Below are 20761 nucleotides of genomic sequence, written 5' to 3'. Positions count from 1 at the left end.
TACATTTTCCAGCTGGACAACAGGACTTCTGAACTCATCTACACATATGTATCATGTATCATGTAGTACTGTGTGCAACCCCCGAATTCGTACACTTGATCAGGCCGTAACTGTATTCCATTCGCCTATAGCTCCCGTGTTATTAATACGTAATCTCGCAACGCATCTTGCTGTATCGACGAGTGTTCACGCTTACTACATTGATGTCAGGAGAGCCTGGAATATGATTACATAATGGACGCATCGGACAGTGAAGATAGTTACAGTCGGGAATCAAGGTAGCCGAAGAACAAGGCAGAGGATGGACTCGGGTAATCAAACGATGAATCCATGAGTACGCTTAGCTGGAGCACATCAAGCATGCCTCCTTGTTCTCAAGAGAACACATTAATTTCTCCTCTTCATACTTACGCTGGCGCTGTCTCTCCAGTGCAGCTGAAAACTCGGGATCACCCTCGGCTGCAATATCAGCAGCGGTTTTCTCGGTGGAGCTTGTTGCTTCCAGTGTTGTGATCGACGTAGACACGCCGTTAGCACTGGCGGCAGAAGCCACCGAACTTGCTGACGAGGAAGGAGTGTCGGCCGCCACTGGAGGTCTCGGGGCAGCAACAACTGAGGGCAACCCGGATGTGGTCTGTGTAGGAGTGAGGGTTGGACTGGAGAGAGACGAAGTTGCACTTGGAGGTGACGGCGACAGCGTGCTCGATGACGCGCTGAATGGCTTGGTACCGCTCACAGGGACTGAAGCAACAACGGGTGCAGGTACCTGCGTTGGCACTGGTGCAGCCTGCTTCAACAAGCTCTGATCCACGGTGAACTGGATGGCGGCTTGTGCTGGGCGAGTGCGGAGATAACTGCCGTCGTGGGGTCCTCAACACGAGCAACTAAGAAAGTAGAAAAGGTGTACATACTACATGCCAGTTTTGAGACCTTTCTTCCATCCATAAAAGTGCATGCTTGTCTACGGAGCGCGTGCATAAGTTAGGGATTTTAGTAATCAAGCTCCATCCCTACCAATTGACCAACAGTAGGGCTTTGCATGTGAACATTCAAACTCTGACTCTGGCAGATGAAGGCGCCGCGATCAGCGGCAAGTTCGAGAATCTTCTTTTGACTAATTTCCCAGACTGTTTTATAGATGGCCTTGATGTCAGCAGGGACATTGGGGATCTGCTGAACGGACCCTAATGCTTGGAACTCAGCGTCTGCACGGAACATCATGCAATGAGCTTACCTCCATGGGCAATAATCATGTTCCTCATGGTTTCATCCCAAAGCTTGCGCTCGACAAGCTCTTTCAACAACCACGGATTGACGACCTGGAATTCTCCAGACAAGACGCGACGAGTGTACATGTTGCTAGATAACGCTAATCAACGACAACGGCCCATCCTCAACAATCAGGGGTGCTCACCTGGTGTAAGGCTCGAAGCATTCGTTGAAGCCTAAGATTTGACTTGTGCTTGCAGTTGGCATAGGTGACAGGAGTAGTGAATTCCTAAGACCGTGCTTCGCGATATTTGCCTTGAGGGCTTTCCAGTCCCAAAGATCGGTAGGAGTCACGCCCCAGAGATCGTACTGAAGTTCTCCCTGAGATGCAGGGGAACCATCGTACGTTTCATACGGCCCTTGTTTCTCTGCAAGTTCGCACGAAGCTTCAAGAGCGGCATGGTAAATGGTTTCAAAGATGCGACGGTTAAGGTCTCGTGCATCGTTGGACTCAAACGGAATGCGCAAAATCATGAACGCATCGGCAAGACCTTGAACACCAATTCCGATGGGACGATGACGAATGTTGGACTTGCGCGCCTCAGGGACAGGATAATAGTTGACGTCGATGATGCGATTTAAATTGAGGGTGACAACCTTGGTGACTGCATGGAGTTTGGCGAAGTCGTACTTTTTGTCATTGGCAATGAACGTAGGTAGAGCGATTGACGCAAGATTGCAAACGGCAACCTCATCAGGAGCTGTATACTCAATGATTTCAGTGCATAGATTGGACGATTTGATTGTGCCGAGGTTCTTCTGATTAGATTTAGCTAAGGAGTATGATGAATATCCGATCACGTCAGAGAAGAAAACCCACCATTCGCCGAGTCCTTGTATAGCATGAAGGGCCCACCAGTTTCGATTTGCGCATCAAGGACAGCGAACCAAAGTTTTTGTGCTTTAATAGTCCGCCTCATCCGCCCCTCTTGCTCATATTTTGTGTAGAGTGCGTCGAACTCAGCACCATGAACCTCCTGAAGACCAGGAGCTTCAGCTGGGCAAAACAATGACCAATCTTGATCCGCTTCAACACGTTTCATGCTGTCCATGATCAGCATACAAGCCAAAATTTACATGAGATTCACTCACAAGAGATCGGGAATCCAAAGGGCATAGAAGAGATCCCGCGCACGAACCTCCTCCTTGCCGTGATTCTTTCGGAGGTCAAGGAAATCAAAGACATCAGCATGCCATGGTTCAAGATATATGGCGAAGGCTCCAGGGCGTTTGTTCCCCCCTTGATCGACATATCGAGCAGTGGCGTCGTACGCGCGGAGCATGGGCACGAGACCATTGGACTGGCCATTAGTACCGGCAATATAAGAACTGCAAGAAAGCAAATTGGAGACAGATGTTGTACACTTCTAGTTCCACTGACCCTTTAGCACGGATGTTGGATACGCTTAAGCCAATGCCGCCAGCGGTCTTGGAAATGAGGGCACAGGTCTTCAGCGTATCATAGATCCCTTCAATGCTATCCTCTTTCATAGCGACAAGGAAGCAACTGGCGAGTTGTGGATGCCGTGTACCCGCATTAAACAGTGTCGGCGAAGCATGGGTAAAGTGGCGCTCAGACATAAGATTGTAAGTCTCGATGGCCTTTTCGATGTCACGACCGTGGATGCCAACGGCTACGCGCATCAGCATGTGCTGAGGCCTTTCGGCAACCTTCCCATCAATCCGAAGCAGGTATGATCGCTCAAGAGTTTTAAACCCAAAACTGAATTGACATAAGCGATGGACATGCAGCGAAGGCACTGTAAGCTTACTAGTTGTAATGGAAGTCACGGTCATAGATAATAGCGGAGTCCAACGCGGCAGCATTTTCCGTGATAATTTCGTATGCCTCTTCAGAGATCATACCCGACGGCTTACGGGTCTTTGGACTAACTATAGCAAGTTAGGGGCGAAATGCTCTGCTGAGGCATCACGGCTAACGCACCATAGTAATACAGATCAGAGATGACTTGACTGAAACTCTTTTTTGTCTCCTTGTGCAAGTTGGAAATGGCAATACGTGCGGCCAAGATGGCATAATCTGGGTGCTTGGTAGTGAGGTACGCTGCTGTCTCGGATGCCAGGTTCTGCTCGAAACATGCAATGAGCAAAGCGATGATTGCTCTGGCCGGTACACTCACATCAAGCTCCACTGTGGTAACCCCCTGATAAACCCCAGATATTACTTTCTTGGTGATTCTGTACAGGATTGAGCATCAGGATAGTCGGCCGGAGGCCTCAACTCACTCAATAGGGTCCACGTGCTCGGTATCGAGACCATAACACAACTGTAAAGTTCAACGGTCAACCAGGATCCACGTGGCGAATTGAGTGAACAAACTTTGGTGATACGCGCCGTGATCTGAGAAAACGCGTCAATCCGTGCTGTCCACGCGTCTAGTTTACAAGACACGTACTTTGTCAAACGCTACTCGTTCTTTCTGCGAAACGAGGTATGAACAGTCAAAGAGTCCCAGACACGTGTAATCAGCTAAAAAGGCTTACGCGGCTAAGAGTTTTAGCTAGTGTTAGCGACAATTGGTGATAAACGCGAGAGGACGCGAAAACTCACCCATCTGGCGGACGTGTCGCGAGTCGTAGCAATAGAGTTAACGAGTCATGAAGCCGATAAGAAGCTCATCGTACCTCGTTTGTACACGTACGCCATCTTGGCTAAAGATCGACAATGGTTAAGACGGCAGTTAACAAAGCTGATGAACGACGAGTAGAAAGGCAGTCGAAGGCAGCCGCTGACTTATATCGGGACCGTCGGCAAGTTCCAAACAAAGCGTGCTTACATAAGAGCTTTTTTTTCTTCGTCCAACTCTTGCCCCTACTGCTAGGTAAGTGCACACTCTTTTTTGTCTCACAATATGATGCTTTCAATATCTTATCTACATTGTCCTAATGAGACCTCTCTTGTGGATAAATTCTACATACCCTGATCACTTAGCCTTGTGGCTGATGTTGGAATAACGCTGACAACGCTCTGTCTTCCCTGTCTTTCTAGTTGCACCAACGGCCCTAAGAGGTAGCGATATCTAGTTCTGTTTTTCAGCTTTAGTTCAGAATCCTCATTTTGCCTGTGAGCCAGAGCGTAACTGTTTCAAAGATTTGCTATTGCGTTGGCTCCCTATTGTTATTACATTTACCGCATTTGACCCCCTCTAGTTCTTAGCGTGCCGCTTATAAAAGTCGACCACTCGTCACGGATCCTCATGAGAGAAATCATCTATATCCAAACTGGCAACGTTTCCAACTACATTGGCACACATTTTTTTAACACATGTGAATCTTATTTCACGTACGATGTGGACGACAAGGTTAAGAAAATGGATCAAATTGATCATAACGTTTCATTCCGTGAAGGCGTGGCGCCTGGTGGTCAGCCAACGTTCTGTCCAAGATTATTGCTATTTGATGAAAAGGGTACAGGTTTTTCATTATCATGAGGCTTATGGTTGTTGACAACACTGACACGCAGAAAATTTCGGTGCTCTCCCTAAGATCAATGACTTATACTCCCCAGAGCTAGGCGATGAGATTGCAGCATGGTGAGCCTCAGTCAAAACCACGTTAATCAATGGCTGGGCTTAACTCTTCTCATGGGAGGGGAGGAGATATTGGGATAAATAAGCAAGTCCCCATTGAGAAGAGTGCCTATCAGCGCTACCTTGACGAAGGCGAGGATGAGGATTCAGATTGGTTCGAATCCAATGACCAGTTGTTGCACTCGGTGCGATACTGGTCGGATTTCAATAGAGTATATCATATACCTCGAACCCTTCAGCCCGTGCCATTCGTTGGTACCAGGGACACAAATGACCCGGATTGCGTCACTTATTGGGCAGATGGTGTGACGACTTTCCAGCGAGAATGTCTGGCAAGTGGTTTTCGAAGCCAGTGTTTCCAGTAGTTAAATAGATGTTATCTCTTCTAGGACAATGATCTCATGGATGGTGATTTCCGACGATTTGTCGAAGAATGCGACCTTCTTCAGGTCTGCCTTATTTTTTTGATCATGATGTACTGTTCATTAATATCTGCACATCAGGGGGTTCAGACAACGTTTGACGCGTCTAAATTCGCATCATTCACCACGTCAATGATTCAATTGGCACGGGAGTGCCTCCCAAAAACCACGGCCCTCTCCTTTATGGTCAACTGTGTGCAAAACAGCGGCCTAGTGAACACCCATGATGCATGTTCTACCTTCATACCGCATTAAGATTCATCCTAAGCCATCTTCATCATCTGCTCCCTATAGCCCACCGCTTGTCGAGCGATGACAAATGCCTCACTAGCTATGTGCGCTCTCGAGGAATACTCCGATGTCAACGTCCCCTTGCTTCACCCACTTGTTTGGAGGACCGGGGCCTGGACTCGCAATCTGACGTACGATGTCCGTGAAAGCCTATACCAGCTTCTATATACTAATTATTCCCGTTAGTCTCAATCCCTCTATCATACGACAGCTTTGCTGTCGTCCCATCTGGAAAGTGCCACACTACCGCTTCGGTGCGCTCATGTCGCCCCCATGTAACATGAAGGACGTTCATCAAATCCACACAGACTGAAGTCCCCGGGCGCCGGATTAGACCTGCAGGCTCTGTCTTGTCAATTGGACACTAAATTCGCTCATTTAACCGGCATTTTTCCAACGCCTCGAGTGGATGCCTTAGAGAAAAGTGACTCTGACTTGTCACACGATTTCTCAGTGGAAGTTTCTCCACAGGTACAGCTTCTATCTCGGTGTTTGAGATGTCTCGTTCACTATTGTTGACAAAGCAAATCACGCATTCGAGTCGACGTTCAGGCGTTTTTGCCGAATGGGGCGTCCTTCGGAGCACCTCATTACCGCTTCGGGATGCCATCGAAGATTGGATCCAGAAAACTGTTGAAACACGGTATCCATTTGTCAACATGTCCGTATAGTGGACATCTTTACTTGTGATAAGTGCCTAACTAATTGCGCATATTCTGCAGGACACGATCCGACATCGAATACCCGCTTCCGTTTTCATTTCCTAGGCTCTTCAATACTTCATCCCTGTCAGCTGACCTACACCGCTCGCGTCATACCTCTAGCCATCGAAGTCTGGACACCGTCCCTATATACAGTGCATTGCGTTGCTCAGCTGCTCTTTCTTCTTATTTCAACCAGCATTACAAGTTCATCGACACCTTCATTCGTGGTGGCACGGATCTCCGGTTCCTAAATCCTGATGGGGACGATGGCATTGGGAAAGACGAGCTTCGAGAAGTGCGCGAGGCGATGCTTAAGCTAAGAGATGCTTTCTCGACCAGCGACGCATTCGAGAACGAGGAGGCCTGGGATGAGGACGGAAGGTACGATATTTACTGAGCGCAAAGGGGAGCCCCACCTTCTGAGGCTCGAGCGCGACTGTGCCCGCCTAACCCGCGCAGCAATCTCCTTTAGCTTTGGTATGGACATCCTATATTACATTAATGTATGCTACACAAAATATGGCATCCCACCACCCTGGTGAAATAAGAATAAGCACGAGAATGGAGCACTCCTGATGCAAGCCACGTACCATTCTTCGTCCTGTAAATATGCCGCCTGTGGCGCCTACTCCCATTCCTCGGTCTCGCTCGTTTTCTGGTGCTGCACTATATACTATAAAAGATCTCCCTCCATCGGCGTCATCTTTAAGCGTGAGAATGCTTGCAAGATTGCCGCATCGGTAGCAATAGTTTGGCGCAGACCACACGGTGACGAGAGATTCATCAAACATGTATTTGTATCCTTCCTGCACCAACTGATGTGCGCGGGCAATTAGCGTAAGAGAGTTTACGTGGTTAAACTGAATAAGAAAATTAGAGTACAAAGTGGTGGGGGAAATCGGGTCCAAACCTCATTAGTGACAGAAGCACCAAATAACCACCCTGCTCCTCTGGGGCTGACAGCCCATGTCTCAACCTCATCGGGATCAGACCACATAAGATCTATATTCGCATCAATACCTGGTTTAGTAGTGAAGTCAAAAAGGACATACCACAGAATGCTCCCTCGTGTGGTATCTCTTGTGCTCGAGAAATAACGCGTATTTGGTCCAACGTTCTTATATCAGGCGAAAGCCCTCCATGGACGCACAATGCTGTCCCATCTATTATCTAGGATGTTTTCACAAACTTTCACGGTATATCCGAGCACATAAACTGGCACACGCACGGCTGCCAAGTTCATGAGGTCGAACACGCCACAACATGCTTTCCATACAGCTGGACTTCCATATTTGGTCTGGCATTCGTCTGGAAACTCAGTTAAAACTACGCATGGGACACGCTTGAGAATGAGCCTTGCCATAAAAACCATACACTTGAGTTATCTGTCTGCTTTCATGATTGCCTCGCAGTAATGTTACTTTGTCTGGGTATCTAAGGCCAGCATCAATTATATGCTTCCATGTTAAAATATATATGTAGCACACCTTGCCTTCAACGCAAGCAGCAAGGAGACAGTCTCCAAGCTGTAATAACCGCGATCGACGAAGTCTCCCTGCCGGTGTAATGCAATTAGCCCCACGAACCGCGCCCATTAACAACAGGCGCGCCATAAATATATAACTGGTCTCAGGGACCATTCCGCCTTTCCGAAGAAGCTCTATCAGATCCCAGAACTGGCCGTGGATATCGCCGCAAACGGTGACAGGAGTTGAAACTGGTTGGATATTTGACTCCTCCATAAGAATATTTCGTACTCTCTCACACAAGGACCTCATGTCTGGCTCGGAGAGATGCTTGCATTCTAGTAATTGGGCTATCCATTTGTCCGGATCGTTGGTGCTGACAGGCATCAGAGTAAACGCAGGAAACGCGTCACGTGTTAGGACAAAGCAGACTTTTAGACTTCCCTGACTCACCAACTATGTTCTGGGCATCGATAGCACGCTCACGATCGTCTTGGAAAGGTCTGTTGGTCATTCCTCTTAGGTGAGGTGAGAGGGATTAATAACTACTATAGGCCCATTTTTTGTCTCATTTCCCAACATCCAAGAGGCGAAACAGTCTGGCATCCCAATAAAGACCCGCGTGCGCTCATGTACCATACTTCCCACTTTTGTTGGGTATGCTTTCGTCATGAGGGCCTTGTCTCCTTCTACTTACTCGGGCCCTTCTGGCAGAGCTAGATTCCGAGTTTATAACGGGAAGGACTATATCCCCGTCCACATAACACAGGAAATGGTGGGACACAAACTAGGGGAGTTTTCCCCGACTCGGAAACGTTTCACATATAAGTGCGCTCCTCTGTCTCATCACTTGCTCTTCCGTCACTCATTTGCATCCATTAGACAAACGAAAAATAAATAGTTATTTATTGGAAATATCTGCTGCTTCAGTGCCAGGTGCCAAGTGCTGCATGGGGACTTAACGCCGCGCTCCATGCAGGTCGTCGCACATTCCCAAGAGGCTTCTGGGAATCCCTCGGCAATGTTAGCCCCCAAGAGCACTTACACTGTCCTTTAGTGAGCTGCATGTTAGGGTTCCCGCAATGCTCAAATTGGCGGATCAGGTGGTCGAAGCCGCCAATGGAGGTATTTCTGTCCACATAGCCGAATGACGTGAGGAGACGGGTGAAATCTAACCACTACACCGACCATAAATCTTTCTCTCCGATTTCCGGACCCGTGGCCGTGTTCATGCGCTCATTGCCGGTGCCAACAACTTACTGCTTGGCAACTTATCTACAGATGGACTGGACTGAAAGTGTTTGATGCATGCAACCTAGTTGCTCAATGACTCCGGGATGGCCGTGAGGGCTCTGGCATCATCGTCACCTTGAACCTTGAGGGAAAAGGGAAACTTTGCGGACGTCTTATCAGAAATCAACCAATGCCGTTAACTCTTTCGAGCTGAGTTCACGTTTACTCTCCCGGTAGGTAGCCACCAAATCCATTCATCTCTTCGATTGTGTCAGAGAATTAATTGACAGACATGACTGGCTGAGAGATCACAGGTCGTTAGGATGGGTGTATGAGCCTTTATTCATATGTATGCGTGTCCCTGCGCGATTAATTCAGACAGTTCAACATATGCTTATATACTTACAGTACACCACGCATGGCCAACTATTTTCTGGTGACTCTTGGCTGGTGATTCGTGGCAGGAGGCTCGGCTAGGAAATTTATTAGTCTCAGGAGTTGAGTGATTGGCTAACCGTGAATAGGCGTTCAAGTGTCAAACCGTCCAGCCCAAGATATTGATTATTGGAGATGGATGATTTGCAGAGCAATTAAACGCCGGTGCGCGAGTGTAGTATCTCGTTCTTCAATAGACCCCCATCACTGCAAGCTCCTTAGCACCGACAACCGTACGGACGTCCCGCACCACCTTCAGCTTTCGGGCTTGATGTGTACCTCAAGACGGCGCTCATGGTGACAACAGGGCACTCACACCCCCGCTATCGTATTCGAGGTATGCTCAGCGCACAGTCTTTGGCAAAAATTGCACCACTTGACGATTGAGTTCGAATTCGGCGGGGGCGCAAGCATGGCTGACAGCTTTTAGAAGCAACCAGTTGGTTTGAGGAGGCGTGATTGCATGTCGGAAACATACGATGCTTAGAAGCCACATATAGTTGGTGTACGTGTGCCCTCGCCGAGTATCAAGGTTCAGCGAGCAAGTGTGACATTCAACTGCAGAGTGAAACAGGAGAGCCCCTGACGGGACCAGTGCATATTCTCCAATCATGCAGCTGCATGTACATACAACGCCGGAACCTTCCAGCTCGATGAAGTACTGCAGTGTCATCAAGACCTGCACACGACAGGCTGAAGCAGCCTCTTAAGAGTTTCGCTCGTACGAGGGTGCCGAAATCGTTCTTGCTATCACAAACCCTATCCTCCGTACGTACTATAGTGTTGACGTCGTCGTCACTTCATCCCCTTCGTCCGATTCGGGGCCGACGAGGTGAATACTTCCCAACGCGCCCAGTGAATTGCTATTTTGGCTTTGGGTTGTAACCTTCCACGGCCACCTCCCGCTGAGGATGATGAAGACGATGAGGACAAGGGAGATGGGGAGAAGGAAGGAACCGCTGGAGAGAGTGTTGCATAGTAGTAAGAAGATTTAAGGGATTCCCAACTTTAAACACCAAGGGGAAGAAATCTGGTGGGTGGGGGAAACGATAGGGGGTAGAGCTTGAAGAAGGAAATGGTGGCGAAAAGCGGCGCGCGCCAATTTCACTCGCTGGGGTAAGCGCGGAAACAGATGTCGCCGTTTTACATTATTACGTAACAATCGCTCACTCGGCCACTTTTTGTTACTGACATGAAACATTTGTATCAGAGTAAGATTTTTGTTTCCAATGTACAGCGCGATCTAACAAGGAAAATGCTAATGAAGTTGCGCTTCGAACGTACGCATGTTTTCCAACCGTTTGCGCTGTTCTCTTCTTCATCGATGCACCCCATGGACGGTTTAACTCTTCGAACAATCGGAGGCTAGTGCAAGCAGAGGATGGATGGCTTCAGAAGCTTTGGATGTCCCCAAAGATGAATGTCGATGGACGACTGGGATGGATGATCATGGAGTTGCCTTCTCCCATCATGTTCTGCTTGGCGTTCTGGGCGCGCATGGAAGGCTTGGACTCTTCCGGTCCCCCGAAACAGGCATTGTTCCTTGTCGTATTATACGTCGTACACTACCTCAATCGGGCTGTGATATCCCCTCTGCGTACCGCGTCACGCTCACCATCTCATATTATCATCCCAATCGTATCCATTCTCTTCAACGTGCTGAACGGTTCGCTCATAGGCACATATATCGCAGCCCTGTACAACGCCTCCAGGACTTCCCCAACTCCATCTTCATACCCTGGGCCGGCATTCCTTGGTGGCATCTTACTCTTTGTTGCCGGCTTCGCCTCCAATGTATGGCATGATGAGGTTCTTTTGAAATTACGGAACAACTCTCACAACGGACCTGGCTCGAGCGAGGAACGATATAAGATCCCTTATGGAGGGCTGTATCGTTTCATCTCGTGGGTTTTCAATCATATTTCTTTACGAGGTCTTTTGATGAGAACTTCCTTACAGGTTTCCGAACTACCTATCAGAATGGTAGCTACTGCCTTCCACTGATGGTCCTTAGTCTGATATTCCCTTGTTAGGCTGGAATGGATTGGATATGCGGTTGCCGCCACTTCGTTGGCTTCCTCGGTTCGCCAATCACTAGTTGAGCCATACGGCCTTGGAAAGGCAGGGTGGTATACTCCTCCATGGATGTTCGTCGCGGCAGAAATTGCAGCAATGCTTCCCCGCGCAGTAAGAGGTCATCAGTGGTATCGTGGTCGCTTCGGGGAAGCGTACCCATCTAGAAGGAAGGCTGTTTTCCCTTTTCTTTTGTGATATCCTTGCAGAGTTCTTTCCTCCGAGAGAATAAGTGCGCACGGCTGTTCAAAGACATATCCGAGTCCCTGGGGTCGTTGCAATACTCTTGGGCTTGGGGAACGATAAGCAGGCCCGCGAACGGATTCGTGTCATGGATCAGTGCGAAAAGAAATTAACATTCGTCCATAGCGAATGCGCACGTAACTCTGAAAGTCCGGGGTAACCACAAGATAAATCTCGCACTGTGGCTTTATCATTCCCAAAAAGAAGATACTCGACAATGGGTTTGCAACACGTTGAGCACAGACATAGTTGTACATAAGCAATAAGGTTGCCGCAAGTGAGCAAGGCGCGGCGAGCTAATCTTGCGACCCTGGGTACGCATCATTGAAGTTGAAATCGTTCATCAGACACAGTTGACCAACCGTACTGATTCAGAGCGAGATGGACACCTTTGCCTGCATATAGCTCGAACGTGCGCGATATTGAAAATTAATAATAAGATGATAATAAAGGTGTCGGCCCTCCTGTGTCATTCCGTGTGTATAATTAGCCCACAGACTTCAGGCTGCTCCTCAGAGCGCCGAGGCAGAGGTCTTTGGAATAAATAAAGTGGTAAAATTAGTCCGCTCTAAGTGTACCCCTTCGCCCAGATGTTCAGACATTGTGTTGGTTTTCTGAACCTTCCGGCAGAGACGGGAACTGCCGTCTGCTGCTCAACCTCAATGATGGTAATCGGTCGCCACGTTGTCGCGATGCCAGGCCCCGGCGGGCAGCACCAGTCCAACGCAATACGATGTGGAGCTGTTCGCAAAGGTCAACGAAGTGCGTGGACCTCTGTGAGCAGTACCATTAGTCGTGCGTGACTGTCGTCGGCGGCGGCTCAGCTAATATACATGTGCCATGTTAAGGGCAAACACCTGTCTGAATTGAGCCCTCAGTATCTGGGGGGAGGTTTGGCCGCCAGACCAGCTTCCCCAAGACATGTTGGGCACCCAAGATAACTTCGCTTAGGTGGCCATGACGTTCTCATGGCTGAGACGTACGCGCTTGCGACTCGGAGACTGGGTCATTGTCTGACGCAACGTAAACCATCTGCTTTAACGATGAGTTGCAGCGATTTTTAATGAGGCATATTTTTCCGGCACGGACATATGGGCGAATCAATCCGTCAGCGGTAACCGCAGCGCCTGAAAATCAATCAACTATCTGTGTCTGAGTCAGTGACCATTGACTAACTTGTAGAAGGCATTGAACTCCCAGTGACAATTGATACGGCTATTCCGCACGAAGCCGGCGGAAGAAGTAGGGGATCTGGTGCCTTCGACGAGGTAGCGAACCCAAACTACCATATCTCTCCATATGAAGATGTCGAGGGTTGCTTCCCCGAATAATCCCCAGTCTTGGGAAGAAACAGCGCCGAACGAACACAGATGTTGACTGGGACGTTACAATTTGGATAGCAAGCCAAGATACGTGATGGGTGTTTCCACGAGTCAATTTTTGGCAGAGAATGGTGGAGCCTGGAAGGTGATGATGATGCCATTTGGCTTATAGCCACTGGCCAGACAGTCGCAAGATGACCGAGGAAGGGAGAATTGATGTAATTACGTAAACGGGAGGATGCTATGAACGCTCAAGGGTTCGAGCAAGATACACGGTGGTACTCCACCTTGACAGAGGAACATCCGGCAACTTGGAACGTCTTAGCGCGTTTAGGGGTGTCACGGGGTTCCTGTGCAAGGGTTTTTCTTTTTGTTTTTACCCAGACTTGCCAACTTCCACGATGCTCCCCAGCCGCTGCAACGAGCAGTGGGCACTCTCTGCAGTGTAGGCTTCGTGCGCTAGCTGAAACCGGCCTGCTGGCACCTCCGGGTCAAATTCCATCAATTCCATCTCAGGTTGCTATCATTTGCTGGATGCACAGGTGGCACAAACTGGTCGCCATAGCCTTCCGCCAGCCAAATAAGTGTTCCAGGGAGAATGCTCTGGTGATGTGCTGCTGTCGTCGGACGTCTTGGGATCACACCATGTTCTTTCCTGCACACCTTATGACTGAGGAATCTTTCATCCTCAGAGTTTTTACGCAGGCATCGGCTTTCGGCTCATTCATTCTGACAGGATCGTACAATAAACAGTTTACAATAGTCTAAGGCGTCTACGAGAATGGCCGCTGGTGGTTGATCGCTAAGGACGTTGAATAGTTTGGAAGGGTATCAACGAATTGATGCTTGGACGAATGGCTATCTAGCATCTACAAGGAACGTGTGTTTCTACAGATAAGGGAACACAGTCATTCATCACTTGGACGTGAGCAAACGAGGATTTCATTCTGAGTTTTCTCATGCTGGAAAGTCAGGCGTTGCTACTCAGTCGCCGCTGTGAGTATGTCGGAATAAATATAAGCCCAATGACGGGATTTTGTTTAATACCACTAGAGAGCAAGTTGAGATTGTTTATCTAGCGGATGGGTAGAAAGGATCGCATCTGGCGCTTTCTTCCAGTTTCCCGATTATGTTACTGAAAAGTGGGGCCGCCAACCGATAGTATGGATTTCACTGGAGACATTTACCGTTCGCTTCCAATGCACCAGTTTGGCGGGAATTATTCAGCCGCGGCAAGGCGAGTCAACATTGCATTGATACTCAGAAACGAAGAAAAATGTGATGAACATGGATGGCTGTGATCACTAATGAATAGCTGTCAAGACGGGTGAAGTCCAGTTGCATCCAGAACACCCCATCGTATATTGACAGCGGCATCCCGGTTCATCTTAAATGAGTTGATCATGTGGTAACCAGAATAGGTATCACAAGTACCATTGCCTAAACTGCTCCGGAGCGAGAAGGCATGGCCATATTGAGGATGCGATGAGCGCCTCCCAGTTGGCTGCGCATGATCGATACAGATCCATTGCTGCGCGGGCATCCTCAACCTAGGAGAATTGAGTAATGTAAATTGGTATGCCACGTGCGTCACTTACGGTGTTCTCGAAACCTTCACGAATTGTCCTATTCATGGCTCGTCTCACAATGTTCTGGAAGCCGTCCCCACTATTACACAGTAAAGTGTGTAAGCAACTCTCGGATTCTGGCAGGGATTCTCACCCTTCTGCCAGCGTACTTTGCATCGGGAAGTATAAACCGAGGTCCCTGGTCTGATCGGTAGGATGATGGATCCGCAGCGCCTAGATCAAGAAAAGCAGTTAGTGTCAATTTTTTGTATAATGCTGCATTTCACATCTAGGGACGTCCAAAGCTCATAGGCCACAACAATTTTACCGTGCAAAATCGATTGAGCCTGGTAGCGAGCTTGCTCGAAAGAAATTGTGTTGGCTGTTACCCCTGAGTAAGTTGTTTTCTCGTGAGATGAGTCTGAAGCTTACGCGATGGAACAAAGTGTGAGGGCTGGAAGCCAGTGTTTGCGCTAAAATAGTCAATCACTTCATCGATTGGCAAGACAAGCACGTCAAGCAAGATGTCCCTGAATAATTCTATGATGACTGAGTCACTCTCAGACTACGGCACCGTCAAGTGTTGAACTGACCACTATGGTCACCCTGGCAAGTATATTTCCCCTCGGCGACAGTGTTGTCTGAGTAGCCAGACTCACACATGCGTTGGGATTATGCATGGTTCGGTTGCTTGAGATGGTGAGGCTCTGGTTACAAAAATCCTCATGACTAGTTTTCCTTCTTGGAACATAGCATTATCCACCAAAATGCCATTTCCGGCTTCTAGCCAGCGGTGTTATCTTCTGGTCATCAAGCCAGAGATGAAGCACCGTCCCATTTTCGGGAAGCTTCTCCAAGTTGATCATATCCGCTATTGGTTCTACAGACCAATAATAATCTAGAACACCTCCAGATTGGACGAATACATTGTTGTGACCGCTTTGTAACTACCTGAACTGCTGTCGAGCCCGTCACTGTTGAGCAGCCTGTCCACAGGCTTCAACTGGGGAGCCCGAAAAGGTTCGCAGAGACGGTGGTTTTACCCGAAACGCGATGAATTGGACCTCGTCGTATCTCAGTGGCATCTCAAACAGGCAAACGAGTCAGATGTAAACTCTACAATGCTTTCGAACTTGTTGCTCCCGCTCACATTCGAAATACGGAATCGGATTGCAACGTTCAATCGGGTATATAGGGACTTTTTCAACGGCGCAAGATCGTCGAGCGTAAAGTCCTCACGGCAGCTAGCCGAACGTATTGCTCAAGTGAGTTGCCTGGCCTCAGAAAAGTCATGCCTGCAACTCTACTTCTAGAACCCAGTGGGTGTGTAACCGAGCCAATTCCAATGGTATCCCAACCCCCCCAAACCCCAAAAAGGACGGAACCATGCTTTTGTCATCAAAAGCCACACTTAGCTGGTAGCTCTTACAGTCTCATCGAGCCCCCGTCGGTCTTTATGGTAGAGATGTGTTCCTTTTCGGCCGCCAAGGGTTGCCATACAGTAACTAGACATTGTCCTGAGCATTTAATCCTGCCAGCCAACCCATGGTTGTTTCCCAGGCATACCAAACATTTATATCATCTATCGTGTGACACTGGCCTAGACTCCGAAGGGAAGTTCTCTTTAGATTGGCCATGCGCTTGTATACACCGTGACCGGCCTGCGGCGGTGAGGGTAGCTCTCCACATTCTCGCGCTGTATATGGACTATGCTTCTCTGAACCGTTAAACCCACCGTTTGCCCTCGAAGCTTTGCATTTATGACTGCCACCATCGCTCCCATTTGTATGCATCTGCAAAGAATGCCGTTCTTGGTTGCTGTTGCTCGTCATACACCAGGCTGATACTTTTTTACTGCTCCCCCGCTGCCGAGAGCAGCGATTGGCTAGTTTAAGGATGTTTGCATGAGGCCTTATCAACGCCGCACCAAACACATGTTCATCTTGTTGCTATTGCTATTTGCAAAATTTGAGGCAAAGTCCGGAATGAGAGTTTAACTGAACAACCTCATTCACTGAGAATCGTTTTTTTTTTGGTAGACATATTTTGTTGAATCTGTATCTGTTCATGTGCCAATTTGCCGCTAATTGGACAACACGGGAAATCGTTAAGCAGGCACTAAAGAATTAACTGGAGAGCTTGCGATGAGATGATACTGCACCATTATGACCATAAGTTCGTCACATTGTTACGGCTTAACCGCAACATTTGACACCCATGTCCCACGAAGATTTTGGATTGAATTGGAAATGAACACGATTGAATTGATTTGCACCCTCCGGCAACTCCCGGATACCGTGGGAATGAACTAATGGTCGTAAGTAATCCTACAGTAAGTACCAGCGTGAATCATCGGCACGCGTGCATGTATGCTCATTCTCGAGTATATTTGGCTAACTGTTTAATGTGTGATTTAACCATTGTTAATATTCTGAAACTCGCACTTCAGCAGCCACGCCGAGAATTCCAAATCCAACCGTTTTGTTTATTGATGCACACAAACAGCTCAGGTGCAGATTATGCAGGAGATTATCTTCTGGATAATTCAGGCGCATGCCTGTTGAAATTCAGCCACTGAATCCATGTGATGCGCTTATCACCTTGTTAATGCACTGGAATCCCGCTGCCACATGACTCTCAGTGAATAGAGCGCGTTGGTAGAGGACCAACACGAGCGAAAACGACGGGGCGCGAGTCTGAGGATAGGGTCGTTAAATTGCAGATCAAGGATTGGTAGAGCCCACGGAAATCACGAAGTAGACAGTGGACCGTAAAATATATATTATGTAGGTACCGAAGTCCGTGAGCTTTCGCGTACACATAGACGACTAATCGTACAAGGAACAAATCAGAATTGTGACAATCCACAAGAATCGAGTGCAGATCATTTTGACTCCTCGGTCTATTTCAGTGCCTACCTCACTCTCTCCGCCGTTCCATCATCGGACGAATCGAGGTCGGAAGTCAAATGCACAGGCGACGACGTCAGAGACGAAACTGCGTCCTCGATATTGGAGAAAGGAGGATAGGACGGAACACGTGGATAAGAAGGTAACTCCGGGTCCTCGACATCATCCGCCTTCGGAGGGAATTCCCCACCGACCACGGCATCCTCCGACGTGAGCTTCTCAACATCGATAGGAGTCGGTACATCAGAAGGGGCGTACAATTCTACAGTCAAGGAGCCAACACTGGCACGACGGAAACTTCTCCGACCTCCGCATCAACAGCTTCTGGAGACGAAGAGATGTCGTCGGTGGGCGTGTCGTCCTTCGACTCCTTTTCGGCCTCTTGCTTGACTTCGTCTGCAGGATCGTCTTCAGAATGAGGCTCGTACACCTTGGCCGATGCATCCTCATCCTTATTTTGCTGCTGCCAAACCCCCAACTTCTTGGACTCGAGTTCATTAAGAACCCCCTCAATCCTCTGCACCAGATCCTTTCTGGCATCCCTGACTTCCGTCGAGCCAGCACTTTCAATAGCATCCAGTCGCGTCAAGAGGGACGTCAACGCATGCTCGAAAATGCGCAGAGGCATGTTATTCGCAGTGTAGGCCAAGGATCGCGTAGGCGCGGTACTGGAAAGGAAGTCAACTGTAGTTGGAAACTGGAACTTGTACTCCAAGTCAACGAACTCCTGCTCAATAGCTTCGATGGCTTCCATCGGCGGTTTTGGAAGTGAAGGAGACGGTGAGCGGGCCGATGGACGTGCTCGGGCAAGTTCGGAGGCAGTAGTGACAGGGCGTGCGGGCGTAGGCACAATCGATACAACAGGGGTTGGTGCACTCACGGAAGCGCCATTCTGAGTCGCAATGCTACCCTTCTGGGCGAAGTGAACGGTTGGGTGTATTGGGCGCGCATTGTGTTTGGGATCCAACGAACGTTTGATCGCCTCCATGATGTGTCGGGCCTCCACGCTAGCATCCGATCGACGATGTTCTTCGCTTTCTGGGCTTGGGGCTGAGTTATGGAGTTGGGCTGTTGCAGGAACAGCGTATGTGCACCCCACTGGGCCTTCAGCTTGTTTGGGGATTTTGGGTACGTCGGAATGGACAGAGGCCCACGAAGGCACAGTCATTGTCGGCTGGGATGTTGGTGGGTGCTCGGCTTGGGTCGCAGCTTCCTGTGACCCACCATTGAGGGCTACAAAGAAGGATTGGATGACAGAACTCAAGTCATTCAAGTCGACAGCGGCACGCGCTGAAGGCACTTGCAGATCCTTTTCCTGAAGAACAGGCCCGACCTGTGGACGCGCACAGTGTTGGCGTTGAACAGGGCGAGAAACCTAATATACCGGGGTGATCAGTATTCCACACTCAAGCATAACAGAAACTGAAAGGGACATACGGCCTCGCAACTTTTCTTCTCCGGAAGGCCTAGCAATCCTGATACCGCGGACGGAACGTCCTCGTGTGAATCTGGTTGGGACCTGTCAGCACACTTGGGTCCATGGGAGCGAGCTAGACCACGCGGGCCCTGTCCAGGGTCTAAACGAGGGACGAGCGCTGCAGCGAACGTCGATGGGTCGAACTCCACCCACGAAACATCGGAGCATTGTTCAGGCTCCCCAGAGCACCCGCATCGAGGCGGCGATCCGCACTGACGCGAACCGATAGATCCCCAGTACGGCGGTCGCTCGTAAAACTCGCCATGGTCCTCGAAATAAGGCTGGGGTGGGCGGGAGATGTGCGATCGGCAGGGGCGTGAACAGGCAGGTCCCGGACATGAAGGTCGCTCGGGATAGTCGTCATAATTCTCCTCAAAGTAGGGCTGAGGATAGCGAGATGGACGTGGGCAGCCTTGTGCGCTGGGTATGTACCGGGGCCCGTCGTAGAAGTCGTAGCCACGGGAATGCCTGTGTTCGGGTCCTGGGTGGTATTCGCACTACAACGAAAGAGCATGTTAACGCAAGGACTGGACATCTTAGAAGGGTCAACTTACAGGGATAGGTCGCCCATGAGCATCATCTCTGTAGTTGCGGAAGGTTGGCGAATTAGAGTACTGCCATTCGTAACGGTCAGGGAATGAATCAACTCTGGCAAAGGAAGCAGCTGCCCGAGCTCGAGCTGCCTGGGCTTCGAGCTGGTCAGCAAAGGCGTTCAAATCGTTAGGATGGGACAAGCGCCTTGGTGCAGAAGGGTGAGGAGCATGGTAGTAATCAGAATGGGAGTACATGCTGAATGTGTAACAAAGGGGTCTGAAGACTGGCAGCGGCATCTCTTATATATCTCCAGAGAGGGCATACGTGTGCCCCCACATCCGTAAGCGCCTGAGTCAGCGCTCGAAAGCTCCAGAACTTTGAGATGATTACTGAATGGCCAAGGCAGAGCGCTTACGTCAGTGCCCTATTAAATGTGGAAGCTTAAGGAATCCCGACAAAAAAGGAAAACGCTGGTCATCCTCCACACTCCCGGAGGCTGTCCTGAACCCCTAAAGCAATTGTATTATCACAGCCAACACTCCCCTGGCGACAACCTAGTCTCTTGACTTGCGGGAAGGCTCAGTGTTACTAGATCGTTACCACCCATACCTTCAACACTCGCTGACCAACATCCTTTACTTACGTCGGCCTGGTGGGAGCTAGCTACGTCGACTCATCCTCAAGCTTCATGCCTTCGCACCTTTGATTGTTCCCGCGGGCCGTAACAGTGCATCCCTGTGGGTAAAGTAATTCCACCCATCCTTTATATGTCGGAATCACCAACAACAACAACAACAACAACAACAACGTCCACAGTTGGTCACCCACTCCTCTTGAACAGGGAACCAGCGTAGAATTTAAAATAATTCATGCCAAAAGCCACTCCGAGCAGCTAGGTTTGAACTTCTGGCCACTCAGCTTTCATTGTCCGGCATCCCATTTCGTTTTCCAATGAAGCTCTGAGCCTGCACAGCTGCCACTCATTCCATGACAGAACTCCAGTCCTCTTTTGGTAACTGGCCCAGTTTGGTAATTCGTTCTCAGTTGCCCTCCAGTATCAAGCTTTCATCATCAACACACGTAACGCCCCAATGGCCTCAGGAGCATAAATATACACAGGGTATGGGCCTGTTACTGAGCATCAGGAGCCCTCCTGCCTTAACAGTCAGTGACGCGATGTCCAACTGCAGCTGAGAGATCTAAGAGCTGCCCGATTGAGGGTTGCTGATCTTGAGCTCCCTTTTCGAATGATTCCTCACTTAAA

The 20761-nt window shown here is 49.2% G+C and overlaps 8 protein-coding genes across 8 annotated transcripts; 3 read left to right on the top strand and 5 right to left on the bottom strand.

The window, feature by feature from the left end:
• Window positions 1-340: 340 nt before the first annotated feature.
• Window positions 341-3937, bottom strand: EI90DRAFT_3144785 (ribonucleotide reductase; the record flags this gene model as incomplete). Its single annotated transcript, XM_039065194.1, has 15 exons — window positions 341-854; window positions 912-961; window positions 1015-1184; window positions 1235-1359; window positions 1415-2042; window positions 2090-2313; window positions 2362-2598; window positions 2651-2992; window positions 3042-3162; window positions 3215-3356; window positions 3411-3468; window positions 3517-3557; window positions 3611-3631; window positions 3687-3706; window positions 3916-3937. The coding sequence occupies 15 exons, from the start codon at window positions 3935-3937 to the stop codon at window positions 341-343; spliced, it is 2715 nt and encodes a 904-aa protein (XP_038918849.1).
• Window positions 3938-4074: 137 nt separating this feature from the next.
• Window positions 4075-6860, top strand: EI90DRAFT_3047145 (Misato segment II tubulin-like domain-containing protein). The gene is made up of 12 exons (XM_039059527.1): window positions 4075-4112; window positions 4280-4300; window positions 4364-4698; window positions 4754-4823; window positions 4882-5152; window positions 5210-5269; window positions 5324-5470; window positions 5537-5671; window positions 5720-5787; window positions 5842-6004; window positions 6058-6194; window positions 6256-6860. Exons 3-12 carry the CDS (start codon window positions 4488-4490, stop codon window positions 6632-6634), a joined length of 1641 nt encoding a protein of 546 aa, XP_038918848.1. The 5' UTR covers window positions 4075-4112; window positions 4280-4300; window positions 4364-4487; the 3' UTR covers window positions 6635-6860.
• On the bottom strand, window positions 6291-8090 carry EI90DRAFT_2969375 (Metallo-dependent phosphatase-like protein; the record flags this gene model as incomplete). Its single annotated transcript, XM_039055649.1, has 8 exons — window positions 6291-6772; window positions 6828-7097; window positions 7148-7239; window positions 7290-7407; window positions 7466-7545; window positions 7598-7671; window positions 7725-7792; window positions 7824-8090. 8 exons carry the CDS (start codon window positions 8088-8090, stop codon window positions 6746-6748), a joined length of 996 nt encoding a protein of 331 aa, XP_038918847.1. The 3' UTR covers window positions 6291-6745.
• Window positions 8091-8161: 71 nt separating this feature from the next.
• On the top strand, window positions 8162-8604 carry EI90DRAFT_2912937 (uncharacterized protein; the record flags this gene model as incomplete). Its single annotated transcript, XM_039054480.1, has 3 exons — window positions 8162-8204; window positions 8258-8360; window positions 8418-8604. The coding sequence occupies 3 exons, from the start codon at window positions 8162-8164 to the stop codon at window positions 8602-8604; spliced, it is 333 nt and encodes a 110-aa protein (XP_038918846.1).
• A 2183-nt stretch (window positions 8605-10787) lies between these two features.
• Window positions 10788-11642, top strand: EI90DRAFT_2912795 (3-oxo-5-alpha-steroid 4-dehydrogenase-domain-containing protein; the record flags this gene model as incomplete). Its single annotated transcript, XM_039054476.1, has 3 exons — window positions 10788-11275; window positions 11331-11354; window positions 11405-11642. The coding sequence occupies 3 exons, from the start codon at window positions 10788-10790 to the stop codon at window positions 11640-11642; spliced, it is 750 nt and encodes a 249-aa protein (XP_038918845.1).
• Window positions 11643-14433: 2791 nt separating this feature from the next.
• On the bottom strand, window positions 14434-15257 carry EI90DRAFT_3014416 (uncharacterized protein; the record flags this gene model as incomplete). The annotated part of the gene is made up of 6 exons (XM_039056779.1): window positions 14434-14559; window positions 14608-14677; window positions 14748-14811; window positions 14906-14968; window positions 15010-15142; window positions 15171-15257. 6 exons carry the CDS (start codon window positions 15255-15257, stop codon window positions 14434-14436), a joined length of 543 nt encoding a protein of 180 aa, XP_038918844.1.
• Window positions 15258-17427: 2170 nt separating this feature from the next.
• EI90DRAFT_258265 (uncharacterized protein) lies at window positions 17428-18827 on the bottom strand. The gene is made up of 4 exons (XM_039053268.1): window positions 18212-18827; window positions 17878-18154; window positions 17745-17856; window positions 17428-17689 (listed from the first exon to the last, which is right to left on the bottom strand). The coding sequence occupies exons 1-3, from the start codon at window positions 18652-18654 to the stop codon at window positions 17755-17757; spliced, it is 822 nt and encodes a 273-aa protein (XP_038918843.1). The 5' UTR covers window positions 18655-18827; the 3' UTR covers window positions 17428-17689; window positions 17745-17754.
• On the bottom strand, window positions 18767-20138 carry EI90DRAFT_258398 (uncharacterized protein). The gene is made up of 2 exons (XM_039053270.1): window positions 19518-20138; window positions 18767-19460 (listed from the first exon to the last, which is right to left on the bottom strand). Exons 1-2 carry the CDS (start codon window positions 19791-19793, stop codon window positions 18879-18881), a joined length of 858 nt encoding a protein of 285 aa, XP_038918842.1. The 5' UTR covers window positions 19794-20138; the 3' UTR covers window positions 18767-18878.
• Window positions 20139-20761: the final 623 nt, after the last annotated feature.

Source organism: Cantharellus anzutake (assembly GCF_015039405.1).
Source record: "Cantharellus anzutake strain C23 chromosome Unknown EI90scaffold_12, whole genome shotgun sequence".
Lineage (NCBI taxonomy): Eukaryota > Fungi > Basidiomycota > Agaricomycetes > Cantharellales > Hydnaceae > Cantharellus > Cantharellus anzutake.
Note: the sequence above shows the minus strand (reverse complement) of the source record. Positions and strands in the feature narration are given on the sequence as shown.

Excerpts from the sequence above, each read along its gene's own strand:
- EI90DRAFT_258398 (XM_039053270.1), bottom strand. The coding sequence starts at position 19,793 with ATGCCGCTGCCAGTCTTCAGACCCCTTTGTTACACATTCAGCATGTAC. Across the intron at positions 19,461-19,517 it reads CTCATGGGCGACCTATCCCT|TGCGAATACCACCCAGGACC; the intron begins GTAAGTTGACCC and ends CTTTCGTTGTAG.
- EI90DRAFT_3047145 (XM_039059527.1), top strand. The coding sequence starts at position 4,488 with ATGAGAGAAATCATCTATATCCAAACTGGCAACGTTTCCAACTACATT. Across the intron at positions 4,824-4,881 it reads GGCGATGAGATTGCAGCATG|GGGAGGAGATATTGGGATAA; the intron begins GTGAGCCTCAGT and ends TTCTCATGGGAG. Across the intron at positions 5,788-5,841 it reads AGTGCCACACTACCGCTTCG|ACTGAAGTCCCCGGGCGCCG; the intron begins GTGCGCTCATGT and ends AAATCCACACAG.
- EI90DRAFT_258265 (XM_039053268.1), bottom strand. The coding sequence starts at position 18,654 with ATGACTGTGCCTTCGTGGGCCTCTGTCCATTCCGACGTACCCAAAATC. Across the intron at positions 18,155-18,211 it reads ATCGAAGCTATTGAGCAGGA|TACCGCGCCTACGCGATCCT; the intron begins GTTCGTTGACTT and ends CTTCCTTTCCAG.